This window comes from Pongo pygmaeus, chromosome 20 (genome assembly GCF_028885625.2).
Source record: "Pongo pygmaeus isolate AG05252 chromosome 20, NHGRI_mPonPyg2-v2.0_pri, whole genome shotgun sequence".
In the NCBI taxonomy this organism is placed as follows: Eukaryota; Metazoa; Chordata; class Mammalia; order Primates; family Hominidae; genus Pongo; species Pongo pygmaeus.
Genome location: NC_072393.2, coordinates 36685669 through 36698742, shown reverse-complemented (window position 1 = coordinate 36698742; position 13074 = coordinate 36685669). Strand labels below are relative to the sequence as shown.

Here is a 13074-nt window from a genome sequence, read left to right as displayed (position 1 = left end):
TTGCTAAGAAAACACATCAGATCATTTCAGACGGAGGGAGTGGAACCTTACAGTGGGTAGTCAGGGAAGTTCTCTAAAGAGGTAACATGTGAACTGAGACCTGAACAACAAATGTGTGAGGACCTGCAGTAATTATTAGAGCCAATGAATGTGCAAAGGGCAGCAACGGATCTGACACAGTTGGGGAACAGCAATCTGTTCAGTGTGTCCGGAGCTGAGCTTCACTCATCTGAAGCCACCCCCAGGGCAGAGTGGGACGAGGTAGTTGAGGGCAGGGGGGCAGAGAGGCAGCCAGGTACACAGCCAACGCTGACTCCTGTTCACAGCATCTGGGCTTGAGGGGGCAGTTGACACAGACTAGGTGCTTCCCTCTAGGAATCCACAGGCTGAGGGGGCAGGTGCATCCCAGAGTCATCAGATGGCAAGATGAAGTCTCTGCAGGAGATCTGAGGGACAGGAGTCTCAGAAGGAAGACGATGAATTTGCAGAGAAGCAGAGGGTGGGAACTGCATGTCCAAGACACGGGCTGGAAAGTCTAGGGAACCAGGTCAGCTGTTGGTGTGGCCAGACCTCCAGCTAGATGCATGGGAGGGGCTGCAGGTAGGAGAGGAGGCCAGCAGGGAGTGGTAACAGATGAAGCAGAGAAAGAGAAGAGTAAGTGGAAGGACTCAAGCCCGATCTGCGGGGTTCCCCATCACGGCTGAGCTAGTAGCTGCAATGGCCCATGGTTTCCTGAGTGGCCAGACAGAGAGCCCCAAGGATCCTTTATCAGACAGAGGACAGCTACCTAGAGACCTCCCGGACCTCGACTTTCCACCCAGAAGGGGCCACTCTAACATCCCCAACAATGCAGACAGCTGGGCCAGCACCACAACAAACGCCAGGTGAGCACCGGCCCACGGCTAACACTGGCCTATAGATCTGTGTGTTCTGCAAAAGCAGGTAGTATCTCATTGTCAGCAGCTGTCACACTTGCACTGCCTCACCACCACCTGCAGGCCAGAAGCCAGTATCCACGTACCTGGGTGGGCTCCTTGAGTGTGCCACTGCTTTTTTTTTTTTTTTTTTTCTGAGATAGAGTCTTGCGCTGTCCTGCAGGCCTTCAGGCTGGCATGCAGTGGTGCGATCTCTGCTCACTGCAACCTCTGCCTCCTGAGTTCAAGCAATTCTCATGCCTCAGTCTCCTGCGTAGCTGGAACCTCAGGCATGTATTACCACGACCAGCTAATTTTCATATTTTTAGTAGAGATGGGATCTCACTGTTGGTCAGGTTGATCTCGAACTCCTGACCTCACGTGATCCACCTGCCTCAGCCTCCCAAAGTGCTGGGATTATAGGCATGAACCACCATGCCCAGCCTAACCACTGCTTTTTCCTAAAACTGTTGCTGTATGCCATCGGCTCATTTAGTCCTCCTATTAATTTGTAAGGTAAGCACAGTTACCAGTATTTCATGCAAGCAAGCAGGCTCAGAAACACTAACTGACCTATTCCAGGTTTCACAGTTAACAGGTAATGGAGCTGGTGTTATAGGACTCATGTCTTTGGGGTGCACAAGGCAGTTTTAGGGGCTAGAAAGATACCATGCTTTATCCTACATTTTCCTGAAAGCAGAGCTGGAGCCCAGGGTTATGTGGAGGTGGCCTACTTGGGAGGTGACTCTATGGAACAGGGGTAAGGCACTAAAGGAGATAAAATCATTCCACTCGGTATTTATCCAAAGGAAAGAATATGAGTATGGCAAAGGGATACCTGCACCCCCATATTCACTGCAGCACTATTCACAATTGCAAAAATATGAAATCAACCTGTGTCCACTCATGAACGAATGGGTAAAGGAATAGTACTCAGCCAGTAAAAATAATGAAATTCTGTCCTTTGCTGCAACATGGATGGAACTGGAGGTCATTATGTTAAGTGAAATAAGCCAGGTACAGAAAGACAAATATCACATGTTCTCACTCATATGTGGGAGCTAAAAAGTTGATTGCATGGCAGTAGAGGGTAGAACGATGGTTACCAGAGGCTGGGAAGGGTGTGGGGGCTGTTGGCAGGGCAATGAAGAGAGGTCGGTAAATGGGTACAAACATACGGTTAGAAGAAATAAGTTCTAGCATTTGATAGCACAGTAGGGTGACTATAGTTAACAAGAACATGTTGTGTATTTCAAAATAGCTAGAAGAAAAGATTAGCAATGTTCCTAACACAAAGAAATGATAAAGATTCAAGGTGATGGTTGTGCTAATTACCCTGATTTGATCATTACACATTGTATGCCTGTATTAGAGTATCACATGTACCTCATAAATATGTACAATTATTATATATCGATAAAAATAAATAAATTCTATTTTAATTAAAAAAAACAGAAAGGAGAGAAGGCTGATTCAACAGCAGCCGAGCAAGGTGCCCTGAGGGCAGGAAGCAGGAATGTGGGATGGACTGGGTGGGGATTTTTAGATCAACTTGCACACAACAGGAGAAAATGGATGGCCAGAGACTTAAGGCTGAGGCACAAAGTAGCAAATGACGTAGATTCCATGATGAGAAAATTACCACTCTACATTTTTCATTCCATCCTGAGGCTCTCTGTTAAGTGATACCTATCTCAGAGCTGGGGCATGGTGGCTGAATTTAGCTACGATTTACAAATAATGTGTAATCATTGTATTTATTGAACTGTTGTTTCCTATTTATGTCTAATAATAGGGGCTTCCCATTCGTGATAATTGTAGAATGTTTCTTTTAACAACACAGGTCCAGCATGGTACCTCAGGCCTGTAATCCCAGCGCTTTGGGAGGCTGAGGCTGGAAGATCGCTTGAGCCCAGGAATTCAAGACTGCAGTGAGCTATGATGGCGCCACTGCACTCCAGCCTGGGCGACAGAGTAAGATCCTGTCTCAGAACAAAAACTAACCAAAAAAACACACTTGGTTCTGTAAAAGAGGTAAGTGGATGCAATGAAAATATAATTTGTGAGCAGTAAAGGGCCCAGAGACATGGTGGATGTGGTAAGAAGAGACCCAGGAACGACGAGAAAGCAAGTGAAGGCTGCGGCTCCGTCCTGCGCTCATTGCTCCCTGCAGACACCCTGATCCTGAGTGCAAGCCTGGTCCTGTTTTCCAATCAGGCTGTCTCCTCCAAACAAGGGCTGCTTGTATTAATGACGGTGATAGCAACAACGACTGCAGTAATAACAATAAGCATCATAGCAGAAATTGTCATGTCTGATTGAAGTTTCTTGTTTGCCAAATGCTCTCACATCCGTTACGGCATCTGGAGGGGACTTATGTGTCTGCACCTTCCATAGAGACCACTTGGGCCAGGGGAGCCCTGGACAACCAGCCTGGACTCAGTGAACAGCTATGAATTGACTGATTAATTGATTTATTTTAAACACTTATAAGAGGTCATGGGGGGAAGCCAGCCATCCACAAGTTCTGTTTGCTCATTAGAAACTGGTCACTGTGAGGGTACTTTTGTCTTTAACTGATTAATGTACGTCTACTGACAGCCTCATGAGGGCAGGGTCTCTTCCTGGTCCCAGTATACAGCAGGGGCTCAGTAAATGCTGAAGCATGAATATCCCTGCTTTTAAAGAGGATTTCTTCCTTCCACGAGGTCTTGTGAGGATGCTGAGTGAAGGAGAGAGACTCCCAGTTGCAGGAGTTCTTTCCCTGATAGCGAGGCCCTGGTGCCTGGCAGATTGTTGGGCATATTAAATGTACTCATGATCATGACAAAGCTCTGGACAGCTTAAATCACTGCCAAAAACTGAGACCTTGGTTGTGTGTCATGATTGTGAAATAAGCTCATTTAACCTGCACGAATTCAGCAAAATGCAGTTGTAGAGGGAGAAGAGCAGAGAGAAATTTTCACATCCCACCCTCCCTTCTCTGGTGGCATCTCTTTGCTAAATTGTGCACCCTTCATCTGGTCCTTGGAGGTTTGTCCATGCAGGTCACCTCCAAGGAGGTTTTGGTCCTGCCCACAAGCTCCATCAAGCTTGGCATTCTGAACTCGTGGGTGTGGAGGGGCCACTCTGTGGGTCCTGCCTCATCCTGGGCTTCACTCTGACCTGGAGCCTGTGTGCATGGACACACCACCCAGCCAGTGTAACTCAAAGGCTGGCCCAGGCAATCGGGCCCTGTCTCCTTTCCCTTTCCTTCTACAGCCATTGGTGGATCCCACAAAACCGATTGGGGCCTCTTTGCACTTGGCCTGGAATCAGAGCCCTCACCCTTCCAGTTTCCCTTCCTTCATTCCTCCCAGATTTAACTCAGACTAGCTTCCAGTCTGACAGCCCACACTCCTGGTCCTTCATCATCTCTCTGTCTCCTGAATCTGTCCTCTGAGACTTGCCCCTGCCCTAGGGCCTAGGTTTCTGGAAATCTACAGTCAGAAAAGACTCCTTTCTTTGCCTGCTTTCTGCTGCTATATTCTGCCCAGGGCCTAAGAGATAGAAACAAAATGAACTGAGGGATAAATGAAAGCAAGGAAGAGAAGGGAAGATTGGTTAATATTTTAGAATATTATCCCACTACTCTTCTTAGCTAAAACACATTATCTCATTAAATTTCATTTTTATTCCCATTTTGTAGATTAGGAAGCTGAGGGTTGGTGGGGCTAAGTGACTTCCGCAGGGTTATGATTAGTGAATTATGGGCCATGATTTACACCCAGGTGTGTCTGAACCCAGAGCTTACTTCAAAAGTGCATTAGCCTATCCATCCCTCCAGAAGAAAGCTAGCAGCTCAGGAGAAGAGGCAGCCAGCTGGGCCAGGAAGTAAGAAAATAAGATAGTTCTGAAGCCCCCAGTCTCCAGCAGGCATCCTACCTGGTGTCTGCAGACAAAACCACTCACCATTTAAATTCAACACTTGAAGTTTACAGAAGCAAGTTTCTTTAGTAACCTAGTCTTTGTGATTTGGGGAGCTCACATAAAGTACAACTGATTTTTAGTTTAATTTCCTTCTTGAAAAAGAATCAGTTATGTCTGTTGGTGTTGACACAGATGGGCACCCTTGGTTTGCTGCTGTGGTTCATTTTGGCATCTGCTGTTGTTTCCTGGTGTCACAGAGGGCCAGACTATGAGTAGCAAGCAATGAGTGTGCTCAGAGATGGGAAACTGTTTACTTTCAGCTCTCCACTCCCGACAAACTTCTTCTGGTGTTTGGCCTACAAGGGAGACTGTGTTCCCTTGCTTCGTGTGTGCCAGCTATGGTGTGGCATGCATATCATGCCTTATTTTACTTATTCGTCATATCAAGCTTGTTATTTTACAGACAACTTTACCATGACACTGAGGAACAGACATGTAAAGTGATTTGCATAAGATTACATAATGAGTAAGTAAGAAAGCCAGGATTTGATACTGTTCTCTATGGTTAGAGGCCATTTTCTTAGTTTGGAACTTCACATTAGAAGTTAATAATAGAAGTAATTAAACATATAAGAACAATTGCAAGAAGTAAGGAAAGAAATGCAAGTATACTGTTCTAAGATTCTTATAAAGTATGTTAAGTAGCATGATATTATTTGAAAGTAAATTGGTAAGCTAAAAAATGTATGTTGTAAACTTTAGAAAACTAAAACACAAAATGGTAGTGGAAATAAAATGTAGTTAAAAATAACTAATCCAAAAGAAGACAGAAAAAAAGAACAAATGGGAAAATTAAAAAACAAATAGCAAAGTGATAAATTTAATCATATTAAAAATTACACTAAATGTAAATGGTCTAAATATTTTGATTAAAAAAATGTCAGCTTGGATATAAAAACAAGACTTGTCTAAAAGAAATGCACTTTAAATATAGGGCACAGAGAGGACAAAAGAAAAAGAATGCTGAAGTGTTCTTCAACAGATAAGTGAATAAACAAACTGCAGTATAGCTATCCAATGGAATAACCCTGCTCAGCAATAAAAAGAAATGGGCTATTGATTTACACAAAATGAATAAATCTTAAGTGCATTTTGCTAAATGAAAGAAGTCAGACACAAAGTTTACTTACTTTCTGATTCTATTTATATAATATTATAGAAAAGACAAAATTATGGGTACAGAAAACATATAAGGGATTGCCAGGGGTTAGGGAGTGGGGAGGCATTGACTATAACGAGACAGAGAAGAAAATGTTTAGAATGGATGAAACTACTCTGTATGGTTCTTGGGTGGTAGATAGATGGTACTGCTTTTTTATCTCAAAATCAACATAACTGTACACTACAAAGAAAACTTTACAGTATGTAATTTTCTTTAAGAAGTCAACCAGGATATTGAAAGATCCCAGGATGGAATGTAGACCTTGACAAATGAATCTAACTCTATTACAAATATGACAAAATATCACCACTGGGATGAAGAAAAAACGTGCCGACCTAAATAAAAACAACAACAAAAAACTATATATAAACACAGTACCTTAGGTGGTAAATGTGTTTCTCACAGGGATATATTTAGCAATTATAAAACTACTTTACCTATAAAAATTAGTAATTTATAAATAAAGGAAGCCAAGTTTCTCACTGTTTTAGAGAAAGAAATTACAAATAAGCAAGGAGTTGGGAAAAGGGACAAATGTTTGAATAATTTTATACAATAAACATTATAATGTGTATATACATGTATAATATGTATATTTATATATGCATATTTAGATATAAAATTATAGGTATGTGTGTGTATGTGTATGTGTATACACACCCATACCTATATCTCTATAACTTTACATATAAATACTCTCTCCCCTCCGGGAAGTATAACTTAATTCCTTAATTCTGGGAAGTTGGTGACTCACTTTCAATGAATACAGTATAGAGAAAAAAATAGTAACTTTACAGTGAAGAGACCTGGCAGACTTAACCAAATGATCAAAGTTAACATCAGTAATAGTGTCATTTTTATCATTTCCGCCCCTAAAAGATGTAATGAGGACACTTCACATTCTATAATCCCAGTATAAACATGAGAATATGTCAGACAAACCCAAATTGAGAAACAGTCTACAAAATACCTGGCTAGTACAATTTAGATGCATAAAGGCAAAGACAAACAATAAAAAGATTGAGAAATCTTCATGGACCAGAGGAGACTAAGGTGACACAATAACAGAATACAAATGTGGACTCTTGGATAGACTCCTGGAACATGAAAGGAAATTAGTAGCAAACCTGGGGAAATCCAGGTAAAGAATATGCTTTAGTTCATAATAATGCACGAATGTTAATTTCTTAATGTTGACAAATCTGCCATAGTTGTTCAAGATGTTAACATTAGGGAGAGATGAGTGACAGTTATGCAGAGAATCTCAGTACTATCTTTGCATTCTTCTGTAAATCCAAAACTATTCAAAAAATTTTAAGTAAAAGGATGAAAAATTCTACACCATATAAACACTAATCAAAGGTAAGGTGGGGGTAGCTATATTAGTATCAGAGAAATATATTTCAAAGAAAAGAAAATTACCAGTGATAATGAAGTACATTTCATAAGGATAAAGGGATCAATTTATCAAGAAGTTATAACACACTTAAATGCTAAATGCATGTACACTTCATAAAGCTTTAAATTACATTAAAACAAAAACTGAAAGAACTGAAAAGAGAAATGGAAAAATCAGTGATCATTGTTCGAGATTACCACATTCATCTCTCAGTAACTGAAAGAATATACAGACAAAAAGCAACAAAGATACAGAAGATTTGAATACCACAATCACTGTGGTGTGCTAGAACTAGCTTGCACTGGCTAGTGAAAGCAATTTGTATACTTCTCTTCCCAACTTCACGTTTGGTGACAGCACATTGTTAGCTTAAAATCAGCCATGATAAGAATGCATATACCACAGAAGTTATCAAATACTACATATCAGGACTTTTTCTTTCCAGATTTCAGTTAAACATTCACCAGAACACCACTGTCAATTAACCAAAACTGAGTGACCTTTAGGGACATTTAGAGAAAATCCTAAAAGAGTAGAATGCACATTTTTTCGAGTCTGTATGGGTCATTCACTAAGGTAGCTCATATTCTAGGTCTTAAAATAAGTTTAAATAAATTTTTATAAAATTGAAAAATAAGGATAGTCTCTGACCATAGTGGAAATAACCTAGAAATCAATAACAGAAAGGTATCTGGAAAAATCACAAACATTTGAAAATTAAAAACATACTTCTAAAAATCCATGAGTGAAAAAAGAAATCACAGGAAAAATAAAACAACATTATGGCCTGGAAATAGTATGAACTGAATTTTAAAAAATCAAAATGTGTGGGTTGTAGATAAAGTGATAATTAAGGAAATTTGTTATATTTAAAGCTTACATTAGAAAAGAAGAAAAAACTAAACTCAATGATTGAATTTTTACTTGAAGAAATTAGAAAACAAAGAGCAACTGAAACCCAAAGTGAGCAGAAAGAAAGAACATTATGAAGATTGGATATTAATAAAATAAAAAACAGATAATTGAGTAAATCTATGAAAACAAAATTTGGTTCTTCAAAGTATCAATAAATGAAGAAAATTTTAGAAAGACTAATTAATAAAAAAGAAGGGGAAAAAGGAACACAGCAATTACCAATATTAGGAGTTACAGAACAGACATCACTACATATTGCACAGACCTTGAAAGGATAATAAGGAGATATGAGAAATAACTTTGTGTCAGTAAATTCAATAACTTGTAAGAAATTGTCAAATTTCTTGAGAGATACAAATTATCAAATCACACTTGAGAAGGAGTAAGTAACCGGAATAGCCTTTTATCTATTAAAGAAATGGAATTCATCATTTGAAAACTTTTGACAAAGAAAATCTCAGGCCTAGTTTACTTGAATGATGAATTCTACTGTTTATTTATAGAATAAACAATGTCAGTTCTATACAAACACTCCAGAAATTATAGGAGAAGAAATATATCCTCAATCATTTTACATAGCCAGCCTTAATCTGATATGAAAATAACATGCAGACATTACTATAAAACAGAACTACACATTAACGTGCCTTATAAATATTCATCCAAAAACCCCTAACAAATTTTAACAAATTAAATCCAGAAAAATACAAATATAATAATATATCATGACGAAATGGGCTTATCCAAGGAACAGCAGACTAGTTTAACATTCAAAAGTTAATCATTGCAATTTACCTTATTAATAAACTATAAAACACAAAAATTTACAATAAATTCTGCTGTAACACTTGTTTTGAAATGTGAATTTGTTTCAATGCAATTCCATGTTAAGAACAATTTGAATTTTGTGTTTGCTTATGCACAATTTTGCTATCAAGGAAAACTAGATGAATGCAAAAAACTGCACTGAGCTGAAATCAGCTATGTAGTAATATGTGGAAAACAGTGGTACCATTTTTATTAGGTTCTCATCTTTTCTTTTCTTGTGTGTGTCACTGATAAAGTTTTTTAGTGTGGTGCCTGTCACCCCAATTTTTCCATAAGCACTGAGGTTTTTCTTGCAAGATTTTAAATAGCATAGCAGGAACTAATTGCAATCATAGATACTGAAAAAGCATTGAACAAAATTGAGCACCAATTCATGAACAAAAACTGTTGGCAAACTAAGAATATAGAGAACTTCTTCAACTAGATTAAGAGTATCTATGACAAACCTACAGCTAAGTTCATATTTAATGATGAAAGATTAAATCTTCCCCTATGATTAGGAAAAAGGCAAAGAAGTCTGCTTCACCACTTTGATTAAAATTTACAGTAGAGGTCCCGTATAGGACAGTAAGTCAAGAAAAACAAAAGACATACAGATAATACGATAATCTATGGAGGAAATCCAAGAAATCTACATAATAAGATAGAATTAATAAGTCAATTTAGCAATGTAACAGAATATATGGTCTAGACATAAAAATATACAACATGGGCGAGTGGGGATCATTAATGTGTACAAAAATTAGTCAGAAACAATGAAAAAGACCTAGTATTTGATAGCACAACAGTGTGACTACAGTAACTAATAATTTGATTCTAAATTTAAAAATAACTAAAAGAGTATAAGTGGGTTGTTTGTAACACAAAGGATAAATACTTGAGGGAATGGATACCCCATTTTCTGTGACGTGATTATTACGAACTACATGCCTGTATCAAAATATCTCACATACTCCATAAATAAACACACCTACTATGTACCCACAAAAATTAAAAATTGAAAAAGGAATAAAAATAAAAATGTACAACAAGTTTTTATAAAGCAAAGTTTTAAAATACCTTTTATAATAGTATCAAAAATATTAATAGTAATAAAATAAACAATGTGAGAGACACATTCTGAAAACTACAAATTATTACTGAGATAAAATAGAAAAGACTTACATACATTGAGAGGTATAACATGCTGAAATAACAATATATGCACATGGAAAATATAAAACTCATTTCTTAGCTCACATTATACATAAAAATTAACACTTCTAGAAGAAAATAGACAAGAAAATCCTGTGATCTTGGCCTAAGTAAAAATTGCTTACATAAGACACAAAAAACACAAACCATAAAAGAAAAAACTAATAAATGACTTATCAAAATTAGAACTTTTAGTCTTTGAAAGACATGGCTAAGAAAATGAAAAGACAAGCCACAAACTATGAGAATATATTTGCTAGAAATATCTGAAAAAGGAGATATACCCAGAATATATAAGGAACTGGCACAACTCAAATATAAGAAGATAATCAATCTAAATGGGTAAAAGATTTGAACTGGCCTTTCATCAAAGAAAATATTATGAATATCAATTAAGGACATGAACAAATGTTCAACATCATTAGTTTCTAAGGAAATGCAAATACTACCACAACAAGACACTACTATACATACACAAGAATGGTAAAATTAGAAAGATTGACAATACCAAGTGTTGGTGAGGATGTGGAGCAATTGGAATGTTAAACATTACTGGCAGGAATACAGCCACTTTAAAAAATAGAAAGTTTCTTATAATGTAAATATCTGTTTATCATATGGGCCAAAATCTCACTCCTAGATATTTGTCCAAGATAAGTGAGAACATGTTAACACAAAAACTTGTACCTAAATGTTCATAGCAGCTTTATTCAGAATGGCCTTAAGCTGGAAACTACTTGCATGTCTAAAACCGGAGCATTGATAAATCATTTTATGGTGTATACATACAGTGGAATACTGCCCTGCAATATAAAGAAAAACAGCAAATCAAACACACTATAAAATCAAACTAATCAAACACACAACAAAATGCCTAACTCTCAAAAACATCATGCCAAATAAAAGAAGCCAGACATAAGAAAGAAGCTGATACATATTATATAATTCCACTTAGGTGAAATTCTAGAAAAAGAAAAACTATAGCGACTGAAAGATCAATACTCACAGGAGCTGTAGGAGATTGAAAGCAAGGGGCCAGGGGCATGAAAAAACTTTCTGGGGTGACACATTCTAAATCCTGATTATGGTGGTGGTTCTGAGGTAGGAGGCGGGACTCGACTCCAAAGGTGGGGCTTGAACACTGGACCAAACTGAGAACTAGCCAAAACGGGTTGGGTGGAAGCAACTTTCCTTGAGACACACCTATCATTGTGCCATGTCAGTTTGCCACTGCCATGGCAACACTCCATGGCAACACCCTGCCCCTTTCCATGGCCATGACCCAGTGATCCGGAAGTTGCCACTCTTTTCCTAGAAATTTCTGCATAATCTGCCACTTAATTTGCATATAATTAAAAGTGGGTATAAATGTGTCTGCAGAGGTGCCTCTGAGTTGCTCCTCCAGGCACACAGTCTGTGGGGTGGCCCTGCTTTGCAAGGAGCAGTCCCTCTGCTGCTGCGCATGGCCTTTTCAATAGAAGCTGCTGTCTAATACCACCGGCTCCCCCTTGAATTCTTTCCTGGGCAAAACCAAGAAACTTCCCAGGCTAAGCCCTAGTTTTGCGGCTTTCCTGACGTGCATCATTTCCACAACGGTACACATTTTCCAAAACTTAACAAATGGTTGGTACACTTAAAGCAGATTGCCTATATTGCATGTAAATTATCCTTCAATAAAAATAATTTTTAAGGGATGATGGGTGTTAGGGAAGCCTTGGGACAAGAAAGTGGACTTGGGCCAAGGACCTCCTGGAACATCTGTCTAAACAGATGTTTTCTGTGAAGGGTAATGAGGATCCTCTTTAAGGAAAGCTGTCTGGGCAGAGAGGTCGGGTCATAGATGGCTTCAGGCAGTGAAATGAGTGCTGGGTTTTTCCAGATGAGCTGGGTTTAACCTCAGCTCCTCTCTTGAAAAAGACATGAGGGTTGCCAAACTCCTTGTCTTCCCTGAGCCTTGTGTTTTGTGTCCCAGCCTGTATCATGTGTATTGAGCTCACCCTGCTCTGCTCACAGACGGCTGTGCTCACCATATAAGTTGAGACGGGTTGAAAAAGCTCTACAAACTTCAGAATTCCGTGCATGCGTGAAAGGAGACACAAGGAAGCTAGGGTCCAAAGTGGCAGGATGAGTTTTAGGTTTTAAAATCGTGTGAGTGCACACGATTTTAAAATTGCTGTTTGCATTGGGCAAGAAGGGAAAGGAGAGGCTCCTTTCTTCCCGCTGGGTATTTTGACCACTTATCTTGAGGCTTCAGTGAGTTTGTTTAGATTTAAAGATATGTTGTCTGCGACCCTCCAGATCAAAGAGAATAAAGCTCCTACGTATGGAGGCCCTTACGGGCCAAACTAGATAATGTCATTATCCTATAAACAGGTGATAACGGCTGAGCCAGGCTCATCTCAAACTAATCCAGTTCTAATCCCTTCAAGGGTCTGGAAAGATGTCAGAGAATAAAAGGCCACTGCCACTTAGCAAGCTGTATCTTGTGAGTGGATTTGTCACCCTTCAGGCCCGAGCATCTGTCTGGTTGTCTAGACATGACAGGCGTGGTGGGCTGTAGGGAGAGTGTGTGAGGCACTCCCTTTTCACATGACTGAGGTTGGAGCAATCCTGTGCTCCCTCCCCCTCCTAGGAACCGGGATTCCAAGAAGGATAACTGCTGATGGTCCCTTAACCACAACGACTACAGCAAT

At 39.0% G+C, this 13074-nt stretch overlaps 1 protein-coding gene across 1 annotated transcript in view; it reads right to left on the bottom strand.

Moving 5' to 3' along the window:
* The window catches only part of LOC129020655 (uncharacterized), a 34848-nt gene extending 23041 nt beyond the window's left edge, over nt 1-11807 (bottom strand). The window contains exon 1 of the mRNA XM_063657499.1: nt 11388-11807. Within this exon, the coding sequence (XP_063513569.1) occupies nt 11388-11591 (204 nt within the window). The 5' untranslated portion in view covers nt 11592-11807. The remainder of the gene's footprint in view (nt 1-11387) is intronic.
* Nucleotides 11808-13074: the final 1267 nt, after the last annotated feature.